At 50.3% G+C, this 21466-nt stretch overlaps 2 protein-coding genes across 2 annotated transcripts in view; one reads left to right on the top strand and one right to left on the bottom strand.

Moving 5' to 3' along the window:
* The window catches only part of SYNGR3 (synaptogyrin 3), a 30648-nt gene extending 28202 nt beyond the window's left edge, over positions 1 to 2446 (top strand). The window contains exon 5 of the transcript XR_010026238.1: positions 27 to 2446. The gene's annotated coding sequence lies outside the window, so the exon portion shown is untranslated. The remainder of the gene's footprint in view (positions 1 to 26) is intronic.
* A 5048-nt stretch (positions 2447 to 7494) lies between these two features.
* The window catches only part of ZNF598 (zinc finger protein 598, E3 ubiquitin ligase), an 82473-nt gene continuing 68501 nt past the window's right edge, over positions 7495 to 21466 (bottom strand). The window contains exons 8-13 of the mRNA XM_063143089.1: positions 16798 to 16976; positions 16538 to 16622; positions 14503 to 15305; positions 13042 to 13180; positions 12242 to 12386; positions 7495 to 7895 (exon numbers count right to left, since the gene is read on the bottom strand). Of these exons, the coding sequence (XP_062999159.1) occupies positions 7539 to 7895; positions 12242 to 12386; positions 13042 to 13180; positions 14503 to 15305; positions 16538 to 16622; positions 16798 to 16976 (1708 nt within the window). The 3' untranslated portion in view covers positions 7495 to 7538. The remainder of the gene's footprint in view (positions 7896 to 12241; positions 12387 to 13041; positions 13181 to 14502; positions 15306 to 16537; positions 16623 to 16797; positions 16977 to 21466) is intronic.

Below are 21466 nucleotides of genomic sequence, written 5' to 3'. Positions count from 1 at the left end.
TACGTATGTATTCTCTTCCTATTCAGCCCATTTCCAACCTCCCCAAATTTGAGGGCACACTGAAGGGATTGGCTTAATGGTTTGGGCAAAGCTGTATCACCCAGAACTCAGGGCTGGCCCGAGACACTTTGATGCCTGAAGCAGAAAATTCAAAATGGCAGCATCGCACGGCTTATAGTGGGAAGCCCTCCCACAGAAGTCCCATTGAAATGAATGGAACGGCACGAGAGGTGCTCAGTTGTGCCACAATGGTCAAATCTGCTCCTGATGGAGACCTGAAACACAGCGGACTGTCTGGATCGCTCACTCCATCAGCTGCTGAGTTTTCTTTACATCTTGTTTCTAGCATGATGTAGTAAGCAGGAACCAGAGAGCTTTGGCTGAGGGCCCTCCCTCTACTTCGGTCTTTGTATTGGAAGCATGTTTGCTTTTAGCCATTTGATTTATGTAGCGCAGCTTTTCATTGGCATGCTCAAAATGGCCAACAAAATCAGTCGCACAAAAGTTTCAGCAATGCAGTACAAAACCATAGCAAGTGTCAGAAGCCTTGTATGGGGTGTCCTGGCGGCCATTTCACCTCTGTGACATCCCTTTCCTTAGCTACTGTTTTTAGAAGGCTGTGGGTAGAATGTGATTCGGACTTGTCGATTTAGGCCTCCTCACTACTTTTGCCATTATTTGGGCACGGATGGATACTTTAGTGCAAGATTCAGCCTCTTTCTTGACAGCTGTCAAATAAAAGATTTTTTTTTTCCGGTGTATTCAGCAGTGATGGAACATGAAAGCCTGGACATGCTGCCCACAGCCTTCCTGGAGGAGAAGGCTACCAATGGGTAGTAAGTAGACCTGTTGGCTATGTGCTACCTCCAGTGTAGGAGAAAGTAAACCTATATACATCAGTTGCTGAGGAACATGGGCAGGAGGTGCTGAGGCCCCCATGTCCTGCTTGTGTGTTCCTGCCACTGTGGGGACTAGATGGACCCTTGGTCTGAACCAGCATAGTTCTTATGGTCTTATTTTTATCAGCAGAGATCATAGGCCCTTACCTCAAAGTTCCTCTTCAGAAATTCCCAAATGGTCTGCCAGGTGAGAGTACGATTATATTTAAAGGCTTCTTCCTCCACATCCCATAGAAGAGTCTGCTTGTTGCATCTCTGAATGAGTCACAGCTATGGCCTAGGTTCTAATTGGCCTCCACTGGGGATGGGCAATTGTGGCAGCTCTCTGGATCAGTCTACCACAGCATCAGGCACTCTCGAAGGGGTGGCATCTTTACCTTTACTGACTGCCCTGCATTTACCTCCATGCCCAGGGAAGTGACTCCTGCAGAAATATCAGGAGCAGGTTCTCCTGGCGAGGGATTAATTTTCACTCTTCTACGCGGTAAAGCGAAACTTTTTTTAGACTGAACTGTTTATTCAAAGTGGGAAAAGACGCTGGCTTTGTTAATACAATGGGGAGCTGGCATTTTGTGCAAATGTCTATGGTGACTCTATGAGCTCCGCTAGGGATACCCTCAGGAAGAAGGAAGCATATTCTCTGCTGGCAGTAATGTATTCTATACGCCACTGCAGTCAAGCCAAATGTGTACGGCCAAAACTGTCACATTGAACACAATCAATAATGTGTAGCAAGCCCTTAATTCTTGTGTGGTTACTTCATTCTTACGGTAAAAATGAGATGTAGCAACGGCTGCAAGTGAGCCGCTGACACGGATGGTGCTTCTTTTGTAACTTGAGCTCATTTTCATCACCAGGATGGGGATGAGCTTGCAGGTGTAGAAATGAACCACCACAGAAGAATTTACAGAGAAATGCCTCCTCTTTTTCAGTAAAACCAGACCAATGATTCCCTCTTATGTCTCCGCCAGAACCTCCCTGCAACTCCATCCACCAAGTGTCACCTTGTCCTTCCCTACAGAACCAGGACATGAGCTTTTACGGCACCGCTTTGAGGAGTGTTTCCGTTTCACAGGGCACAGCAGCCATCATCCTGGCTTTGGCACGTCTGTCAAAGGTGCCCTTTTTCTTTGTGAAGTAGTGCTGGTAGGCGCATCTCACAAGGCCCAAATCACCATGTTCAAGATGTTAACTCAGCCGCTTAGTTGCCCAATGAAAAGGAGTTTGCCAGCTTCTGGGGGGGGGGGGGCGGGGAGGAAGTATTAAGAAACTTTAAGGAAAGCATTAATGGGAGCGTGGCTGCCTTGACAGCTATCGGCTATCCTATTGCTTGTGGTAGTTGCTGGCAACAAAACACATCAGCCATATGTTCAGGCGCACCCTCACAAGGAAACCACAGCTATCACAAGCAACGGGAAACAGTGAGGGCAGCCTGGTGGCTGTGTGGCAATCTGCCTGCCACTCAGAGCTGGTTGGAGGGAAGTGGGAGTCCTGCCTGCCACTTCACCCAGAAAGAGAGGCCTGTTTTCTACTGCCACAAAAATGGCGGCAGGGGTGTGGGTGGGAGGGTGGGGTGCAGCTTGAGCACATCTGGCTTGCCACAAACCGTGGCTGGGGTGGCTGCAGCTAGCTTGGTGGGTCACAGAATGTGCTTAAGCTTTCATGTCGAACAGCAGCAAAGAGATCTGCCAAGTTAGTAAGCCACCTTCCTGAATTTGGCCCACTGCCACCAACGTGCAATAAAAAGCCATTGCCCTGAGGTTCTAATGAAGCATTCTCAGTACTGTTCCTGAGTGTTCCTCATGGCAGCAGTTAATCATGCAATGGTAACTTGTCAGGTGGAATAATACACAGAGCTAGGAGCAAAATACATTAGTGGAAGGAAATTGGTAGGAGCTGCAGGTGAGTCATGTATTATGCTGCTGGTGTGTATCGGCACCCTTCCTATTCTTGACAACGGTGCTTGATTTCTATCCTGCTTTCTACCATCATAAGCTGGGAGGTACAATTAGCCATGCTTATCATAACAATGTGAAGCCGGCCACTTTCTGCCGGCAAAACACTATTGCGCCTATATAGTTCTTGCTAAAAGGTCCGGCTAGTGCCAGTGTGGAAATCACTGGCACAAAAAAGCGGCTTGGTTTGGATTAGTTTTTCCACAAACACTTTGAAACAAAAGCGGATGCATGTGAAGTCCTGCCGTGGAAATGCTCCTTGGCACACAGGCCCAGCACTCTGGGAATGGCTCCCGCGCTTTATCCCAGATGTCTAAAATGTGGCTCCCTCGTGAGAAAGGAAGAGCTACACGGCCCAGTAGAGACTGATAAATAGCAACGGCTCCGATTTTGAGGACCGAGAGCTCCCGGTTGCTGAAGGCCAAAGTGGCAACGCCTTCAGCCTGTTGGAAGCCTGCTGTGGGTTGCCCGTGTTGCCAGGCGGAGGCAGTCCTGCCCTAACAGCACCAGCACAGGCATCGTTGGCTCCCAGCTGCCTGTCAGTGCTCCACGAGGAGGAACATAAATCTGCCACTTAGATGGAAGTCTTCAGCTTGGAAAAAAGGAGGCTAAGAGGAGACATAAGAGGAGGTGTACAAAATTATGCCTGGTATGGAGAATGTGGACAGGGAGACATTTTTCTCCCTCTCTCAAAATACTAGAACCCAATGGGGTCATATCCCATGAAGCTGATGGGTGGGAGATTCAGGACAAAACACGCGGCTCATAGATAAATTATGGAACTCACTACCACAAGGTGTAGTGATGGCCATCCATTTGGATGGCTTTAAAAGGGGGTTGGATAAATTCCTGGAGGCGAAGGCTGTCAATGGCTACTAGCCCTGATGGTTGTGTGCCGCCTCCAGTATTTGAGGCAACAAGCCTGTGGGCACCAGTTTCTGGTGCTGGTTGGCCACCATGTGAACAGAGTGCTGGACTAGATGGACCCTGGGTCTGATCCAGCCTCAGGGCTCGTCTTACGGGGCCTGGAAAGCCCAAGCGCTCTCTGCAATCGCACCCCAGATAAAATGCATTGTCAGCTTCTTGCTGCGAGTGAGGCAGCAGCTACTGTCACCGTAACGTGGCGTGTGCTTCGATCCAATTTGGCTCCTTCTCCTTGAACGCTGCTGGAACTCACCTGCATCAAGGGCGCCCTTCCTTCTATCGACAGGTCCAGTATTTTCTACCAGGGGATCATTCCTCAGGCCCCCAGCCAACCACTGCCCTCAAACTGCCAACCAGAACGCCAGGGCTGATCCCTTAAATGTTTGCCAACTCTTTATGCTGCAGGAGTAGAAACAGGTTAACTCTCTATTCAGGCTCACTTCCACCTTTGCCCCTTTCATTCCAATACAGAGCTGCTTTATGGAAGCCTCTTTGCCTTTTAACTTCTCCTGCAATATATAGGCAGGGAAACTGGTCTTCGGATTGCTTAAAGGTTCACTCATTTGCCTTTAATAGACTGCACAGCGCAGCCTTTCCTGACTGGATACCCTCCAGATGTGTTGGACTACAATTTCCATCATGCCCAGCCAACATTTGGCAAGCACCAAGTTAGGGAAAGCGGGGCAGGGAGGCTCTTCCACATCAGAGGGGGGAAAGAGAAAGCGGAGGAGAAAGCGGCCTGAGAGCACCTTTTAGCAAAGAGACCCTCCCTTCCGGCTACCTGCAGTTTGCTGCAATACGCATTTCAACCTCACGCTGTTTTCATAGTTTTTAATAAGATACCAAACATGCAGAATACCTCTCTTCAAAAAGCAGACTGCTACAAAAACAAAAAAAGTTGCAGTTGTTCGTGATCCAGCGTGCAGCCGTGGTTGAAAAGTGGATTGTGTGAAAATAAGTTTTTTAAATGTTTACAGTTCTTTTGTATGTATATAACTATAGACAAATATACCTTTTGGAAAGACAAATCACCAATCTGTGATTGTGTTACTTTAAATGTCTGTGTACCAACTGCAACTTATTTTCCAATAAAGATTTTAAAATGAATAGTGTGAAACCTCTGACAATATTCTACTGAATGAAGGATTTGGGGGAGTGGAGGGGGGTGGGGAGACGGCTGAATCGTTTGAGAGCTAAAGCAGGCTTATAAACAGCTGCTGGCCTGTAGCACTTCACCACAACCAAGCATCGAGGCAGGACAGCTGTTGGCCGCAAGTGACTGAGGCCTGTAAGCGCAGCCAAGCAAATTAGCAACATCCGTCATGGGCCACTAACTCATTTGCAAGACTTGAATCAATTGTGCCTTCTACTTCATGAGGACCAGTGGCTGCTTCTTAAACCGAAAACAGGAGGACGTTGCACGACAGAAGCTGCCCGGTTTCCTCCCATTCTTGTTAATGGGGCCTTGGCAGGAAGCTGGGCAATTCCCACGCAGGGGTGAGGGAAGAGTTCCAGGGCACAGCAGCTTGCGCTCAACGGTTCCCCTTCACAGCCCCCCCCCAATATTTTCAATAGAAGGACTCCCAAGCCCATGAGTAAAATAAAGGGGAGCCACCTTGGGCACACAAGAGATGTAGACTTGCCACAGAATCCGCATGAAAATCTGCTGGGGCATCCTGGTTTTGGCCACACGAGAGGGTTTAGGCATCCACGTGCAAGGGGGCGGTGGCGGGAGAGCAAAGTGTGCCGCCTAACTCCATCCCCTGCTGCCCTACAGCCACTGTTCAGGTGACACTGCGAAAGGGCCGGTGCGCACAACCCTGCAGGGTTCTTGGGCACAGGGAAGGTCTGAGTATGTACAGGCTCCTTTCGTGCCTCGGCACCCAGTCTTCAGGGGCAGCGCCAGCAGGCAAGGCCTTACTTCCTTTTCCATACATTCACTGAACTTGGGGGGGGGGGAAGGAGTGCCGGAAGACCCTTAAATATGGAAGCGCTCTAATTCAAAAAGCCCTTTTTTAAAGGCAAAAAAACTTAACACACGCTTGGCTGAGAAACAACAATTTAAAACGCATTCTTTGTCATGTCTGCATGCGTAACTAAAAGTAAATCAACTTTTCCTGAAAGACTTGCGTACAGTCTTTGGGGATTTTTTCCCTGTATTCGCCCCACTGAGATGGATTAGAGTAGTGCAAGAAGTCCTTATTTCAATAGGGCTTTATATTCCTGCTGAATTGAGCCCACAATTTTTGTACTCAAGGGCAGGTTGATACTAGTAAAGAACCCTGCTATTTAGTGCCTAAAAAGCTGGTGTATTTGTTGTTTTTAGGTCAGCTGGAATTGAAAAGTGGAATTGAAAGACCACTGCTATCAAGCCACGAGCAATTATAGTAGTCCAAAGGTACCAGGACAGTCAGTACCTTGACTTAGACCCAGTTCTAGACAAGTGGACAATGGTTTCTGGACTTTTCTAGTTCAGACTACAAGCAGGGGGAACTGTATGACTGAATTACAGCTGCCCGACCATACAAAATAGGCCTTTCTGCAAAATCAGAAGAGTTTTAAGCTATCTGTGCCTTGATGTGCCAGATTCCTATATGCAGGGTGTTTGTTATTATTTGGGGGGTGGGTGGAGCACTGAAAATGCTTTCTGCCAAAGGACTGGAAGTATTTGTAACTTCGACTCCTGCACATTAACAAAAAAACGATGCACCACCTCCAATCTTTGGAGTGAGAGTTCGCCCGTACCAAAGTGTTACAACCCAGAGAAGCTCCACGTGGAGTCATTGAGGAAAATCACTCTGCTCAAGATGATTTGAAGAAGGAACTTCACCCCGGCAACAGGGGATAATTTATTGATACCAGTTAGCAATACTACAGCGCTTGCAAGAGCGTTGCTGCAAGGGCCCAAGACGAACGCCCCCCCCCACCTCCCCCCCCCAGATGACTAATTCCCCTCCAGTAAAACCCGCAGGAGACGGTGCTGCTTCCAGGCATCAGACGGCAGCATGGGGTGATCAACATGGGGCAGCATTTAATGAGCCAACCGCTGGTGGATCTAAGCCAGCATAAACTCCTCAAAGACACTGGAAGTAACTGAACTTGCACCACTGGGGTAGAAATGCACATTTACAGTGAGAAGAACAAGCACTCAATATTATTTTTTCCTACATGCAGTTCTAACAGGAGAAAACATCTGGGATTTCTTTCAGGGAACATAAGCTGGACAGAAAAAGGCTTAAGAGCAGCTTGGAGCTTTAGGTGCGATTCCTGCTGGTGGAAGGAGCCAACTCTGCACCCCGATGCACTTCTTTGCCCAGTTCGACATCCCCTTCCACCTTTTTGCAGTCTGTACAAATGGCCTCTTAACCGCCATGGCGCTTGAGCCACGTCCAGTGGCTTCTCTGCCGCCAAACGGAAGCCCTCCCATTTTAAAACCATCCACCCACACCCACCCCATTCCGACACGTGTCAATGTCACAAACTAGGAAAATCCTCAACTGTGGCAGTAAACTAAGCCGCCCCGCCCGTGAACCTCCAAGTCCAGCTTATTTGGAACCGTTGTCGGGTTTCTGCAGGCGCCACAGCTGCCCTCATCCAGTAACCTCTTAACCTGCCCACGCCTTCCATCCTCAGCCTCTGCAGACCCCCTTCGGCCCACTCACACGGAGACAGCCGCTCAACTCTCTGCAGAGAGCCCGCCTTCCAAGAAGCGCGCATTGTAAGGTGGGGACTGGCTTTATTGGTCACCTGGAACAGCTAGCTAGCTGATGATGCGGCTAATGGCCTGCAAGGATGGGAATTCATCCTCCTCCAGATGCAGGGCTTTGTGGGAGACGAGGTCCTGCTGCGTCAGCACTTGCTGGCACATGGGGCAGACGCAGCAGTCGAGGTCAGAACCCAGCTCCGTCTGCCAGACGATCTTCCGGTTCTTCTTGGATTTGCCAGCGGAGGAAGAGGAGGAATCCGACTTGGCCTTCAAGTCATGGTGAGCGGCAAGCAGTTCCTGCTGCTTGGCTGTGTCTGGCAACAGCACAAGCAGCTCGTTGAAGATCTTCTTGAAGTTCTCCCCCAGGAGCTCCTGGCAACACTTGTAATACTGAGCCGCGGAAATCAGACCCTGAAGGGTGAGGAAGGAAGATTGGAGAGTCAGAAGCGGAAGACGGGGGAAACAGCAAAAGGGCTCCGCTCCTGCGAAGGAGCAAAGCTGAAGGCCTGGAGTGGAGGCAAAGAACAAGGCAGCGAGACCCAAAGTACAAAGACTGGCTGGGCGCGGCAGGAGCGGAGTGCTGGATGAGATGGAGCCTTGGTCTGATCCAGCATCAGGGCTCTTCTTAGGTTCTTTAAAACATAACCCTTGCAGAAGGGCACAGACGCATCAGACCACAGACAACCTCCAGGTACAAAAATCATCATCATCATCTTTCCCTACAGAAAAACAAGATTGGGCTTTCCATGGAAGTTCAATTCTCTACAGTGAAAGAAAGTAGCCCAAGAGTTGGCCATTTCTCCCCCGCCCCCCTGCCCCTACAGAGGCAGAGCGGTGCAAAGGGCCTCCTGCTCAGTCCCTTCCAGGGGGAGGAGACAAAACGCAACTGAACAACAAAAATGGAACTTGGAACCCAAGAAACCATTAAGTTTAAATTTCTATAAATTATAGGCATATCATCCCCACCCCTCCCCACACGCCAGTGAAAGTGAGAGAAGAGAGAAAAGAGAAGGCGGAGGAGAATTCCCAGGACTGGAGCGATTCAATCCATACTGCAGCAGCAAGACAAACGCTGGCTGTGTCTGGATAATCTCAGTCCACTGCAGAAAATAAACCTTCAGGGTCAGTCCAACGGGGTTTCCCCCCCCCCCTCCTTCAGTGATGGAGGCTGCTCAGGAGCGAGATGCAAGTCAGCAGTATGGCCATTTGCACGGGGTGCCTTGCTGCAAAGGGGGAGGCGCCCCTTTTTGGAGCACCCAACTGAGGAAGAAACCATCGGAAGAAGCGAACACATCCCGGCTACAGTGCAGAACAAAACAAGAGGCGGACTCCCAAGGGGCCGGGCTTCCCTCTGGTAAAGAGGCAGAGGCTCAGAGAGGACCAGGCAACGAAAGCCTCATAGGCAGGCTTTGACCTGCCTAGCCAGGACGCCCTTGAAACGTTTCCCCATTGGGGAAGAAAATGATCCCCCCCCCCCCTGCAATTCATGGAACTGACACAGTGAGGGAGGCTCCTGCCCTAGTCAGGTAGGGCCTTCAAGTGGGAGGCTGGTAGGACTGATTAAGCTCTCCGGTAAACGAATATTGCTCCGGCTCCTTTCCCCTCTGCTCACTGACTAAACCATAGGAGGAAGGGAAAGGGAAAAGGAACGGATTTAAAACCTACATCCCACCCTTCTATAGGAAAGCACTCAGGGCAGCTAACATTAAAACCTCAAAACAATCGACATTAAAACAGCAAAAGGTATAAAGCACAGCAGATTAAAGCCAGGTTCATCTATTTTTAAAAAATAATATTTTGAAAAAAATAAGGAATTGGCACCGGGGGGGGGGGGGGGCATTCCACGAATGGGGAACCGCAGCCCAAAGGCCCTCTTGCCACTAATTGCCACACCTAACCAGATGGCACCTTGAGAAGGGCGACGTCTCTGCAGCCAGGTACAAGGGGGAGCCGGCAACTGGGCTAGAACCACGACCAAAGCGAACCCAACAACATTCAGAGCTGGCGCTCTGCTGCTCCAAAGCAGGCAAGACCAACGGCTCTTGCTAGTGGGGGGGGACACACCAAGCAGGGAGTTATTTGCAGAGCCCTGACCCCAAAGCAAGCGAGAGGAAGAGCCAACTCCTGGATCACCTCCCCCACCGAAGGAGAACACAGTGACCCGTGCTTGCAAAGAGGAGCCCCTCCTCGGCACAGGGAGGAACAATTCTGAACTGACCCAGCCATGGAGCATGACGGACAGCTGAGGTGAGCTTCGTCCAGCTTTCCCCAACCTGGAGCCCTACGGATGTTTTGGACCACAACTCCCAGCATTCTTAACGGGGGCTGATGGGAGTTGAAATCCAAAACATCTAGGGGGCCCCAGGTTGGGGAAGGCTGGCTAGACAGGGGGCATCAGCCTTGGGCAGACGGCAGCGAATCGCTTGCTCCAAGAAAGCCTGAGCTCAACGGAGGGTTTTTATCCCTTTTGAGGCAGGCTCCTCCTTCCAGGCTCTGCCTTCTCCCAGCCCTGGAGAGCCAGGAAGCCGCATCCCACCAGCCTCTCAGTCAGCTCCTGCCTTGTGCACTGCCCACGCTGGGGAGCGTGGGGCTCTGGATGGACAACGACAAATCCCTGAGAACTCCACGGGAGACCAGCCGACTCACCTGCTTCCAATGTGAACTCACTCGTGCCGATTCATGCTAACGTGCTGCCGAGCCCTGCGTTTTCAAAGTCTGTGCATGTGTAGGAATTTGTAAGGCAGGACTGGCGGGCTTGAAGGGATCGATGCATCCCACACGCATCGATTCGCCACCCAAAATGGCCCCAGGCTATTTTCCACTAGCCAGGCTTAGTTCTGGTCGTGGAATCTGGGATGGGTGTGTGTGTGTGTGTGTGTGTGTGGAGTTAAAACGACCGGGGAGGGCACTCTCAAGCATGAACACATCAGCAGTGAAAGGGCCAAGCACCCCATGCCTGACAAGTGTCCTCTGCACACACCCCACATTAGCTTTCGGAGACAAGCGGAACCCCACGTCCATCACACACACACACATACACACACACGGAGGCGGCGCTTCAGGCCTGTGGACTTGCTGCACAAACATAAACTAGAACTTCCAGTGGATTTGGTGTCTTCATTTTTAGGGGTTTCCCCCCCTTAGCGAATGGGGAGGAGCCGGGAGTGGGGATGCAAACGAATGAATCCCTTCCCTGAACCCTCGGGCGCACCACATACGTTCTGTGGTTCCTCAGGTGCTGGAGTAGTTGGACATGTGCTAGTTCAGGGCATTTTAGGGACAGAAGGATTCAAGTGCCCCCCTCTGAATTTTGTTTTGGGGTGTCTACCTGTGCTACCTACGGGGAATACTACAGTATTCCCCGTAGTAACCTATGGCTGCGAGAGCTGAACCATAAGGAAGGCTGAGTGAAGGGAGATAGACGCTTTTGAACTGTGGTGTTGGAGGAAAATTCTGAGAGTGCCTTGGACTGCAAGAAGATCAAACCAGTCCATACTCCAGGAAATAAAGCCAGACTGCTCCCTTGAGGGAATGGTATTAAAGGCAAAACTGACGTACTTTGGCCACTTAATGAGAAGACAGGATACCCTGGAGAAGAGGCTGATGCTAGGGAAAGTGGAAGGCAAAAGGAAGAGGGGCCGACCAAGGGCAAGATGGATGGAGGATATTCTGGAGGTGACAGACTTGACCTTGGGGGAGCTGGGGGTGGCGACGGCTGACAGAAAGCTCTGGCGTGGGCTGGTCCATGAGGTCACGAAGAGTCGGAAACGACTGAACGAATAAACAACAACAACAACCTGTGCTTGACTAGGCCAACCCACTCCAGGTAAGAAAACATGTCACAGGAACATTGGAAGCTGCCTTATACTGAGTCAGGCCTTTGGTCCCTCTAGCCCAGTATTGCTGACACTAACTGGCAGCAGCGGCTCTCCAGGGTTTCTGGCAGGAGCGCTTCGTAGCTCTACTTGGAGACGTCAGGGGCTGAATCTTCTGCGTGCCAAGCAGGGGTTTTGCCACTGAGCTACTGCCTGTTCCTTGTTCATGTGTTTGAGAAGTTCACCACAAAACCTGGGTTTACTTTGTGCTGAATTTAAACAGGGATAGGAGAAAGCTTATGCTAGAATCAGTTGCCCTGTTCGTATGTAATGATGGTGTATGATGGCAATTCACTGGTTAATTAACCCATGAATTGTGGGGACATACACCTGTTTCCAGTAGCAACCCTCAAATGCCACATACGAAGGTTGTTACCATCACGTCCAAACCCAGGAACATGGGGTTATTCTTGGGTTAAAAGCATGGTTTGTTCGTGGGTTAACTTGAAGTTGTTTAACACACAAACCACCCCACATTCCTGGGTTTGGTAGACACAGTAAAAACCCTTAAATGCAACAATCAAGGGCTGTTACTGGGAAAGAAAGCAGTTTGGGTGCAGTGGATACCCCGGCAATTAGTGAGTTAATTAATGAATTAACCCACAAATTGCTGCTGGACACCACTGTTACGTCTGAACAGGGTCAGGGTCATCTAGCAGAGGGAATGTTCAAACTTGGGGTTTCAGTGGGGACAAGTCACTGCCTTTCAGCCTCACTTTTCCCAACAATAAAGAGCCACCATTTGCTCTACAGAAATATTTTGAGATTGAATGTGAACCCCAACCCCAGAAACGCTGTTGGTAATGAGAAGAACCCTTCGCCCTCGGCTGTTCCAGTGAGACCACCTGGCGAGCGATTCGAAGGAGTCCCCCAGCTACTCACCTGCCTGAACTGCCCCGAGTACGTCTTGAATTTGTTGAATTGGGATTCGTCCTCTTGAAGAAATTCCTTGATTGACTGAATTAGCTGGATGTTCCGCTGCTGGAAATTGTCTAGTATCAAGTAGGGTCCCTGATAAGGTTTGGGCCTATTTTGAGAGGGGAAGAAAAATACCTGAATGAGCCCTGGAGGTATTCAAGAAAAGGTGTCTGTGGAGGAGACTCACAAAGAGGCATCAGATCTACGGCCACTGCTCTGACCCCATCTCAAGCCTCTTTTGAAACTCTCATTAATTCCCCTAACCGTAAACCCAGCAATTCCTAAATTGGGTCTCTGAGCACACTAGCAGACAACAGGGAAACAGCTATTCTACTGGTGGGGCAGGGAAGAGGGGGAGAGGATTTCGATTTTTATAGTTCCTCCTGTGAACCAAATTAATCAACCCACAGACAAGGCTGCCTGCTGCAACCCTGCCTGCTTCAGTGCTCTGGCCTGGCCTCTTTCTATCCAGCTTCTGCTGTGATGCATCAGGTAGGAGTGGATCGTTCCCAATCCCGTATCCTTCAGAAGGCAGAAATGTAGGAGGTGGGTGGTGGGGGACAGCCTCCCCCAACTTGTTGCCCACCAGGTGTGTTGGATTGCAACCCCAAATCACCTCCATGGTTATGCCATCCGGGGACGATGGGAGTTGTATTCCAACACATCTGGAGGGCACCAGGTTGAGGAAGATGGACATAAAGAACGAAATCTGCAACACACACACACACACGTGAGAGCGCTACCTAGAAGCATTATCTACTTACTCTTTCACAGGCGGAGCAGGAGCGGGTTCAGAGCCACCGGTGGGTGGAATAGGAGTGAAGCCAGGGGGCGGTTTGCTCAGAGGCACCGACAGCCCTGGAGGTGGAGCGGGGCTATTAAGCAGCACCACAGAATTGAAGCCTGGAAGGATGGAGAGAGAAAAGTAAGAAGTCAGATCTTACGTCAACTTAAGACCAAGCCTGTGCTTAGGTCATCGCCCTTTTGCAAGGACTGGGCACCCACCTCCCTCCTTTTTACATGCCGAAGGTGAGCGTAGTTTGCTTTTACTAACCAAAGTGGTGAAAATGAGTCAGGTGAGGAGAAGCACAGCTCAGTGGTCCAGCACCTGCCGTCTGTGTGCACAGGCCCCAGTCTGATCCTGGTTAAAGGACCTCAGGCAGCAGGGCCGGGAAAGATCCCGGAGAGCTGTTCTCAGCCAGAGTAGATGGTACAGGTGGTGTCAGGCAAATGCCCGCCTCTCTTTCACAAGCCTCCCAGGGCTGTGGCACAGGTAGAACGGGAATGGATCTGCTGAGGCCCACGCTCCCTGCACAGGGATCTCTGCTGGTCTCCTGGCCTTGGGCCTCTTCATTCACGCTGCTGTGCCCAGTGTGCCTGCCTGCCTGCCTGTCTTCTCTGAGCACGGAAGCAGCGGCCACAGGGAGGAGGCAGACCAGCATTGCCCACCTGCCTTGGCTCTCCCTCGAGGCAGTTGTAAAGACTGGCCCAAAGGGGGAAGAGAGCAAGGGGCAGGCAGCAGCGGCCCTTGTGAGCCCAGACAGAGCGGGAGGCAACCCTAGGGGCATCTGGTCCAAGGACACTCCAAAACGTGGGAGCCAAAACTGCCACAAGGGTAGGAGAAACACATCCAAAAACCATGCTACTACGCAAGCACTGGTTTGTAATGCTTGCCTGGAGGTGGGGGTCAAGGGGAGAAACCCCATTTTCCCAGGGTCAGGAGGGGGCCTTCACGGCTGTGCAGAGCTCCTAACGCTGCCTCCCCCTTTACTACCAAAACGAAAAGAAATAGTGCAAATGAAAGGAAACGGCAAACTTTCCCAATTTGTTCACAGGTCACATTTGAATATTTTTAGCAAATCATAAGCCCTCCAGAAAAATCCTACTGTCCCCCAACCATGGTACATAGCAGGGCCCTTTGCATATGCTCAGAGGCACACTAGAAAACTGGCCCTAGCCCAGAGAAATGCGGGTGCCTGCATCTGAATCTTATTCAAGCTTCCTCCAGAACCTCAGATTTGACCAGCCATCACTCAAAGGCTTTCAAATATCTCTTTACAGCCATGAGAGCTAGAAACATGTTTGTTTGTTTTTAAGTATTAATGAACGCTGAGGTGCTCAGAAGCTGAATTCTGCCCGCTTGCAGAATCATCGTACACACTGGCACACACACAGCCCTGGGCGTTTCAAGGACGAAGCACCTGAAGGAGGCCTGCAGCTTTTACCTGGGGGTGGAGGCATTCGCGGCGGCCCAGAGTTTCCCAGGGCAGGGAAGTCTTCCTGCGGCAACAGGGAGGGCTGGCCGGCCCCTGGTGGCTTCTTCAGGCCAGGGGGCTCTTTGGAAGCATGACATGCAGCGACGGATTTTTCCGAGTGACCGTTCACAACGGCTGCCGCCCTATCCGGAACCACGGAGCTGGCAGGGAAGTTTGAGGAGGAGTACTCCACGTCCGGCGCCTTCTCTACCGGAGGAACAGGGGGGCAGATCTCCTGCAACAGGGGCGGGGACACCGCTCTTGCTTTCTCGGCTCCGACTTTCTTCTTCTTGCCCACCTTAATGAAAGCCTGAGAGTTCGAGGCTGCCAGCAGAGAGGACACGTCGGCCATCGTTGGAGTGCTGCGGATCTCCTGGGAGGGCAGGCCGCCGCCGCCGCCGCTACCGCCACTGCCCTCCTGCTCGCCACTGGGCAGCGCAGCCTTGTTCTTTTGGCTCCCTTTGCTGCTGCTGCTGCTGCTGCTGCTGCTGGCGGCAGGGGCGGCTTTCCTGGCTGGCTGGCCGGCACTGGCTGCAATGGCTCGGACCATGTTTGTACTGGAGCCGTAGCTCCACGCAGAGGTGAGGGTGGACACCGTCTTACTGTTTGGCCGGACTCTGGACACCAAGGCAGGGAAGTCCTCCTCCTGAAAGCCTGCCCTCTTTGCCGTGGCCGTGTAGGCCAAGGACATCGCAGAAGAGACCACGGGGGGAGCAGAGGAGAGGCTTGGGAAGTCCTCTTCGTCGAGTTTCACCGATGCCGGCTGGGACAAGCTGCAAGAGGAAGGCCATGCAGAGCAACCCACAAGCACAAACCGCAGAGAGGGTCTAAACGTTTCACGTGCGCCTCACGGAACGTGACGGATGAAGCTACAGGGAGTCCTAAGGGAGGGGGGGGGCGTTCACTGGGGGCACGGGGCTGCCGGTAGGGCAGGGGAGGCAAACGACGTGCTCTTACGCCCTACTATGTCCCTGGCCCTAGTAGCTGAGCTGCCAGTAGGGCAGGGAAGGCTACTATGGAACTCACTACCACAAGATGCTGTGGTGGCCACCAACATGGATGGCTTTAAAAGGGGGTTGGATAAATTCCTGGAGGAGGAGGAGGAGGCGGCGGCGGCTAGCGGTGGCTACTAGTCCTGGTGCCTCTAGGCTACTTCCATTATCAGAGGCAGCAAGACTACGCACACCAGTTGCTGGGGAACATGGGTGGGAGGGGGCTGTTGCACTAGTGTCCTGCTTGTGGATTTCCCATCAGCAGCTGGTCAGCCCCCGTGGACAGAGTGCTGGACTAGATGCCCCCTTGTCTGACCCTGCAGGGCTCGTCTTCTATTCCTACTGGGGTGGGGGGTGGGGGGAGGAGAGATTCGTTTTAGCTGCAGCTCAAGCTAAGGAGAAGAAAGAGGACTTGGGACGGCTTTAAAGGCAGGACAGCGATCCAGACCGAGGTGCAAAGACAACGGCTGGAGGGGGCCGAGACACGTGCGAAGTGTGGCTTAGAGGAGGAGGGCAGTAAGGGCTGGGAGACGTCTTGATGGTGAGTGAGAGCAACTTTGGTCCCTGAGGGCCACCCCAAAGAACAAGCGGGATGAGCTCTTTCCTCTGTCAGCAAGAGGAAGCGGCAGCATTGGACACAGTGCTGCAAATCTACTTACCAAAGCCAGAATAATACAGGCAGAAGGTAACGGCGCTTCCCCTTCAGTAAGCACAGAGAATACCTTCCCCAAAGCTACCTTCCAATGCTTTCTCTGATGCTTCAGGGACGACCAACTGGAGCGGGGAAACCGGTCTTGTTTTGGAGGGCAGAACTGGGAAGGGTGGACTCCATAGGGACGCCCACAGCGAGAGACTGGCCTAGAATTCCCCCAAACGCCTCCCCCTTGGGGTGATGGTGTGGATGGGCCCTGCCTACACATCTGTGTAGGGCCAATGGGCTGACAGACCTGCCTCACATCAGGGGGCGAGGCCACCTGGCCTTTCGCCACTTTCCTCGCAGATCAAGCACTCACCTCGGCGCAGAGCTGACCGCTGGCGAGCCGATGGCAGGGAAGTCATCTTGGCTCAGAGCCGCCTTTGGAACAGCTTCCTTGGGAACTTGGGAGGAAGAAGAGAGAGGCCCGGCTGACTCAGAGGGCGCTTCTGGAACGCCTCAAGGGCTTCGTTCCAGCAAAGCAAGCGGCCCTGAACGACGCAGGAGGCGACGGCAGGGCGCCCCCTCTGCCTTCTGCTGAGGCCCCCCACAGACTCCCTGGCCAAGGAGGCAGCTCACCTGGTGCTTCGCCTGGAGGCTTTGGTCCGCGCTTACTGATATTCAAGTCCGGGTCCTTCACATCCTCTTTCTTTGCCCGGCTGCCGTCCTCTTTGTCCTCCCCCCGCTTCTTCTCTTCTTGCCTTTTGGCAGCGATCGACGCCCTGACTGCTGCAGCGATGTCTCGGTCTTCTTCTTCCCTGCAGGGTTTTTGAACAGCGCAGCAAAGGAGAGTAAGAGGGAGATACGCTGAGGGCAGAGGGAGGTAGCTTGGGGCAGCACGCCCGTCTCACGACAGGCAAGTTGCTGGGGCACCAAGGGCTGGGCTTAGCCAACACGACAAAGCAGTGGAACAAAACAGAACAAAAATACTCAGGAGAAACCATTAAGGAAGACTTCCCAGGGAGTCCAACTCTCTGAATCATACAATTTACATGTGAGATCCAGAAAGCATGGCATAGTGACCGCTGCTACTCAGCATGGGAATTTGAAAGTAAGCAAAATTGTCTTTTCTCCTGAGGTGCCAGGGTGAGGCAGTCATCACCTCTAGATCATCCAAAAGCATAAAACAGTGCAGTTGGAAGGGGCCTAGGCGGCCGTGGAGTCTAACCCCCTGCTCAATGCAGGAATCCACATCAAAGCATATCTGATCCTGCGTCTCAGAACCACAACCTTGCAGACAGTGTGGCATCAGCCTCTGCAATTCCCTGCTGCCAAGCAGTGCTTCAGCCAAGGGGATGTTTATTATGGTGTTTTGCATCTGGAACTCAGCGGTCATACAAATATGGAACAATTTGCTAAGAATGTTAGTACTGCAGTTCTACCACTGAAGGGGGTTCAGAGGAGGGCAACCAGGATGATCAGGGGTCTGGAAACAAAGCCCTATGAGGAGAGACTGAAAGAACTGGGCCTGTTTATTTTTACTTATTTATTTTATTTATTTATTTATTAAATGTATAGCCTGGAGAAGAGAAGACCGTGTATAGGCGTTTCTATGCAAATTCTAGAAGCCTCCGAGCCAAAATGGGAGAATTGGAGTGCTTGGTTTCAAAGGAGAACCTGGACATAGTGGGCATTACAGAAACCAGGTGGAACAGAGAGAACCAGTGGGTTACGGTCACCTCTGGATATAAACTCTACAGGAAGGACAGGGAAGGGCAGTGTTGCTCTGTATGTCAAAGGAGGCACAGCGTAAAGTAGACTAGAGCACCTAAATGGGGAAGTTTCTTCCACAGAAGCTCTATGGGTGACAATACAGGACCCAAAAACCAATTTAATGCTAGGAACGTACTATCGGCCCCTAGACGAAAATGCTCAGGGTGACTTTGAGATGGAAAACAAAACCAGGGAGGCCTCCAAACAAAGAAAAGTTGTAATAATGGGTGACTTCAATTATCCTCACATTGACTGGATAAATTCATATTCCAGTCATGACAAAGAGGTTAAATTTCTTGATCTCCTAAATGACTGTGCCCTGGAACCGACCAAAGGGGAGGCAACCCTGGACTTAATCCTAAGTGGTGCTGCCCAGGACCTAATATGAGATGTAAATATTGTGTAACAGTGACCACAGTGCTATTAGATTCAATATATATAAGTGGGAAACTGCTTAGGAAGTCCAACACAGTCATATTTGACTTCAAAAGAGGAAACTTCTCTAAAATGAGGGAACTGGTGAAAAGTGAGTTGAAAGGGGGAAACAAGAGAGTTAAATCCTTGCAAAATGCATGGAGCTTACTCATAAGCACAATAACAGAAGCTCTACTAAAATGTATTCCTCAGGTTAGGAAAGGTAGCGCCAAGTCCAAGAGGTCACCAGCATGATTAAAACCATTTTGAAGGGCTTACTGCTAATAATATCAAGACCAACAATAAAGAATTCTTTAAATATATCAGAAGCAGGAAACCAAGCAGTTGGACTGTTGTATGACAATGGAGTTAAGGGAGGACAGGGAGATTGCAGAAAAAACTGAATGAATTCTTTGTGTTGGTGTTCACTGCAGAAGATGCAGGACAAATGTCTGTGCCTGAACTGATGTTTTCAGGAAGGGTGTCTGAGGAACTGAGGCAAATAGTGGTGACAAAAGATGAAATTCTCAACCTTATTGACAAACTGAACGCAAATAAATTACCAGGCCCAGATGGTATCGATCCATCCTAGAGTTCTCAAAGAACTCAAATGTGAAATTGCGGATCTTCTAACCAAAATATGCAATATGTCCCTAAGCTCAGCCTCTGTACCAGGGGACTGGAAGAGGTCCAATGTAGCCAATTTTCAAAAAGGGATCCAGGGGGGATCCGGGAAATTACAGGCCAGTTAGCTTGACATCTGTTCCAGGTAAATTGGTTGAAAGCATTATTAAAGACAAAATTAGTAAGCATATAGAAGGGCAGCTCCTGCTGAAGACGCATCAACACAGCTTCTGCAAAGGCAAGTCCTGTCTCACTAATCTTCTAGAATTCTTTGAGTGCCAACAAACATGTAGACAGGCGTGATCTTCCAAAAGGCTTTTGATAAAGTTCCTCACCAAAGACTCCTGAACAAATGTAGCAGTCCTGAAATAAGAGGAGAGGTCCTCTTATAGATCAGTAACCAGTTAAAGAACAGAAAGCAGAGAGTAGTAATAGATGGTCAATTATCTCGATGGAGGGAAGTAAATAGTGGGGTCCCACAGGGATCTGTATGGGGACCAATTCTTTTCAATTTGTTCATAAATGATCTGGAATTAGGAGTGAGCAGTGAAGTGGCCAAGTTTGCCAATGACACCAAATTGCTGAAGGTTGTTAAAACACAAAGGGATTGTGAAGCGCTCCAAAGGGATCTCTCCAAGCTAAGAGAGTGGGCATCCAAATGGCAGATGCAGTTCAATGTAAGCAAGTATAAGGTGATGCACCTTGGGGCAAACAATCCCGACTTCAAGTATAACCTAATGGGATCTGAGCTGGCGGTGACTGACCAAGAAAGAGATCTTGGGATTGTGGTGGACAAATCTATGAAAATGTTAACCCAGTGTGCGGCAGAAGAGAAAAAGGCAAACTCCATGTTAGCCATTATTAGAAAAGGAATTAAGAATAGAAGTGCCAGTATCATACTGCCCTTATACAAATCTATGGTGCTTCCACACTTAGAATACTGTGTACAGTTCTGGTCACCACTCCTAAAAAAAGGTATCATAGAGCTGGGAAAAGTGCAGAAAAGGGCAACTAAAACGATCAAGGGCCTGGAGCATCTCCCCTATGAGGGAAGGTTACAATAGCTGGGATAGTTCAGCTTGGAAAAAAGGAGGCTAAAAGGAGATATGATGGAGGTGTACAACATGGTGTGGAGAATGTGGATAGGGAGACATCTTTCTTCCACTCTCAAAATACTAGAACCCAATGGGGTCATCCCATGAAGGCAATTGGTGGGAGATTCAGGACAGATCAAAGGAAGGACCTCTTTACACAGCGCATAGTTGAACAATGGAATTCACTTCCACAAGATGTAGTGATGGCCACCAATTTGGATGGCTTTAAAAGGGGGCTAGGCAGATTCCTGGAGGAGAGGGCCATCAATGGCTACTAGTCCTGATGACTATGTGCTACATCCAGTATCTGTGGCAGTAAGCCTGCATGCACCAGTTGCTGGGGAACATGGGTGGGAGGATGCTGTTGCACCGTGTCCTGCTTTGTTGGTCCCTGGTCAACAACTGGTTGGCCATTGTTTGAACTGAGTGCCGGACTAACTGGACCCTCAAGTGATCTAGCATGGCACGTCTTATGTTCTTAATGGAACCCATGACCTAGGGAGGTTGTGGGCTCTCCCACACTAGAGGCCTTCAAGAGGCAGCTGGACAGCCATCTGTCAGAGATGCTTTAAGGTGGATTCCTGCATTGAGCAGGGGGTTGGACTCGATGGCCTTATAGGTCTCTTCCTACACTATTACTCTATGATTCTATGTGCATTTAAAATGCATCCCTGTTCTAGCCCCAACCAATGTCCTCGGTCCACTAGCATAAAGCAACCAATGCCTAGTCAATTACTGTATCTGTTCTTACACTACCATCAACCTCACTTATTTGGACTTTAAGTATCATGAGGAGAAACATCTGTAAAAACCTGCCGTTAATTTTCCACCCAAAAGTATTATGCTATACTGTTCTTGTAGATGACATGCAACAGGTTCGACTGGATTTTAAGACAACATGTAAAAGGTTGGGGAAAAAAGTATTAGCTAAAATCTGGACTGAACATTTTTCACCCATCCCTGCAGAAGGAAAACAAAAGTGGCTTGTGCTGCCACCTGCTGACAAAAACTGCAGACCACAGGAGCCGCACAGGACCATAACGCTCTGCAGGGATCATTTGCCTTCATACCTCAACCCTGGCTGAGGACTAGCCACAAACCAGCATGTGCAAAGATGGTTTGAAGTGGGGGTTACGTTAAAACATGTTTTCTTTTCCAGCAAGCATTTTAACAAGTTGTTTTATGGATGGAACTGGTTATAGAAGTTACTATTTTGTACATTAGCCTTTAACTACTTTTGCTGTAAGTTGCTATGAAAGGATATAGATTCTGTAGACAAGGAAATGAAAAGGTTCCCCAACGTGTCCCCTTATCATTGACCTTTCCTATCCGAATCTTTGGTTTCTGCTTAGTGGCCCAATTCTGGCAGCAAGTTCTAATCACACCTTTCGACTCAGCCTATG

Source organism: Elgaria multicarinata, chromosome 17 (genome assembly GCF_023053635.1).
Source record: "Elgaria multicarinata webbii isolate HBS135686 ecotype San Diego chromosome 17, rElgMul1.1.pri, whole genome shotgun sequence".
NCBI lineage: Eukaryota > Metazoa > Chordata > Lepidosauria > Squamata > Anguidae > Elgaria > Elgaria multicarinata.
Note: the sequence above shows the minus strand (reverse complement) of the source record. Positions and strands in the feature narration are given on the sequence as shown.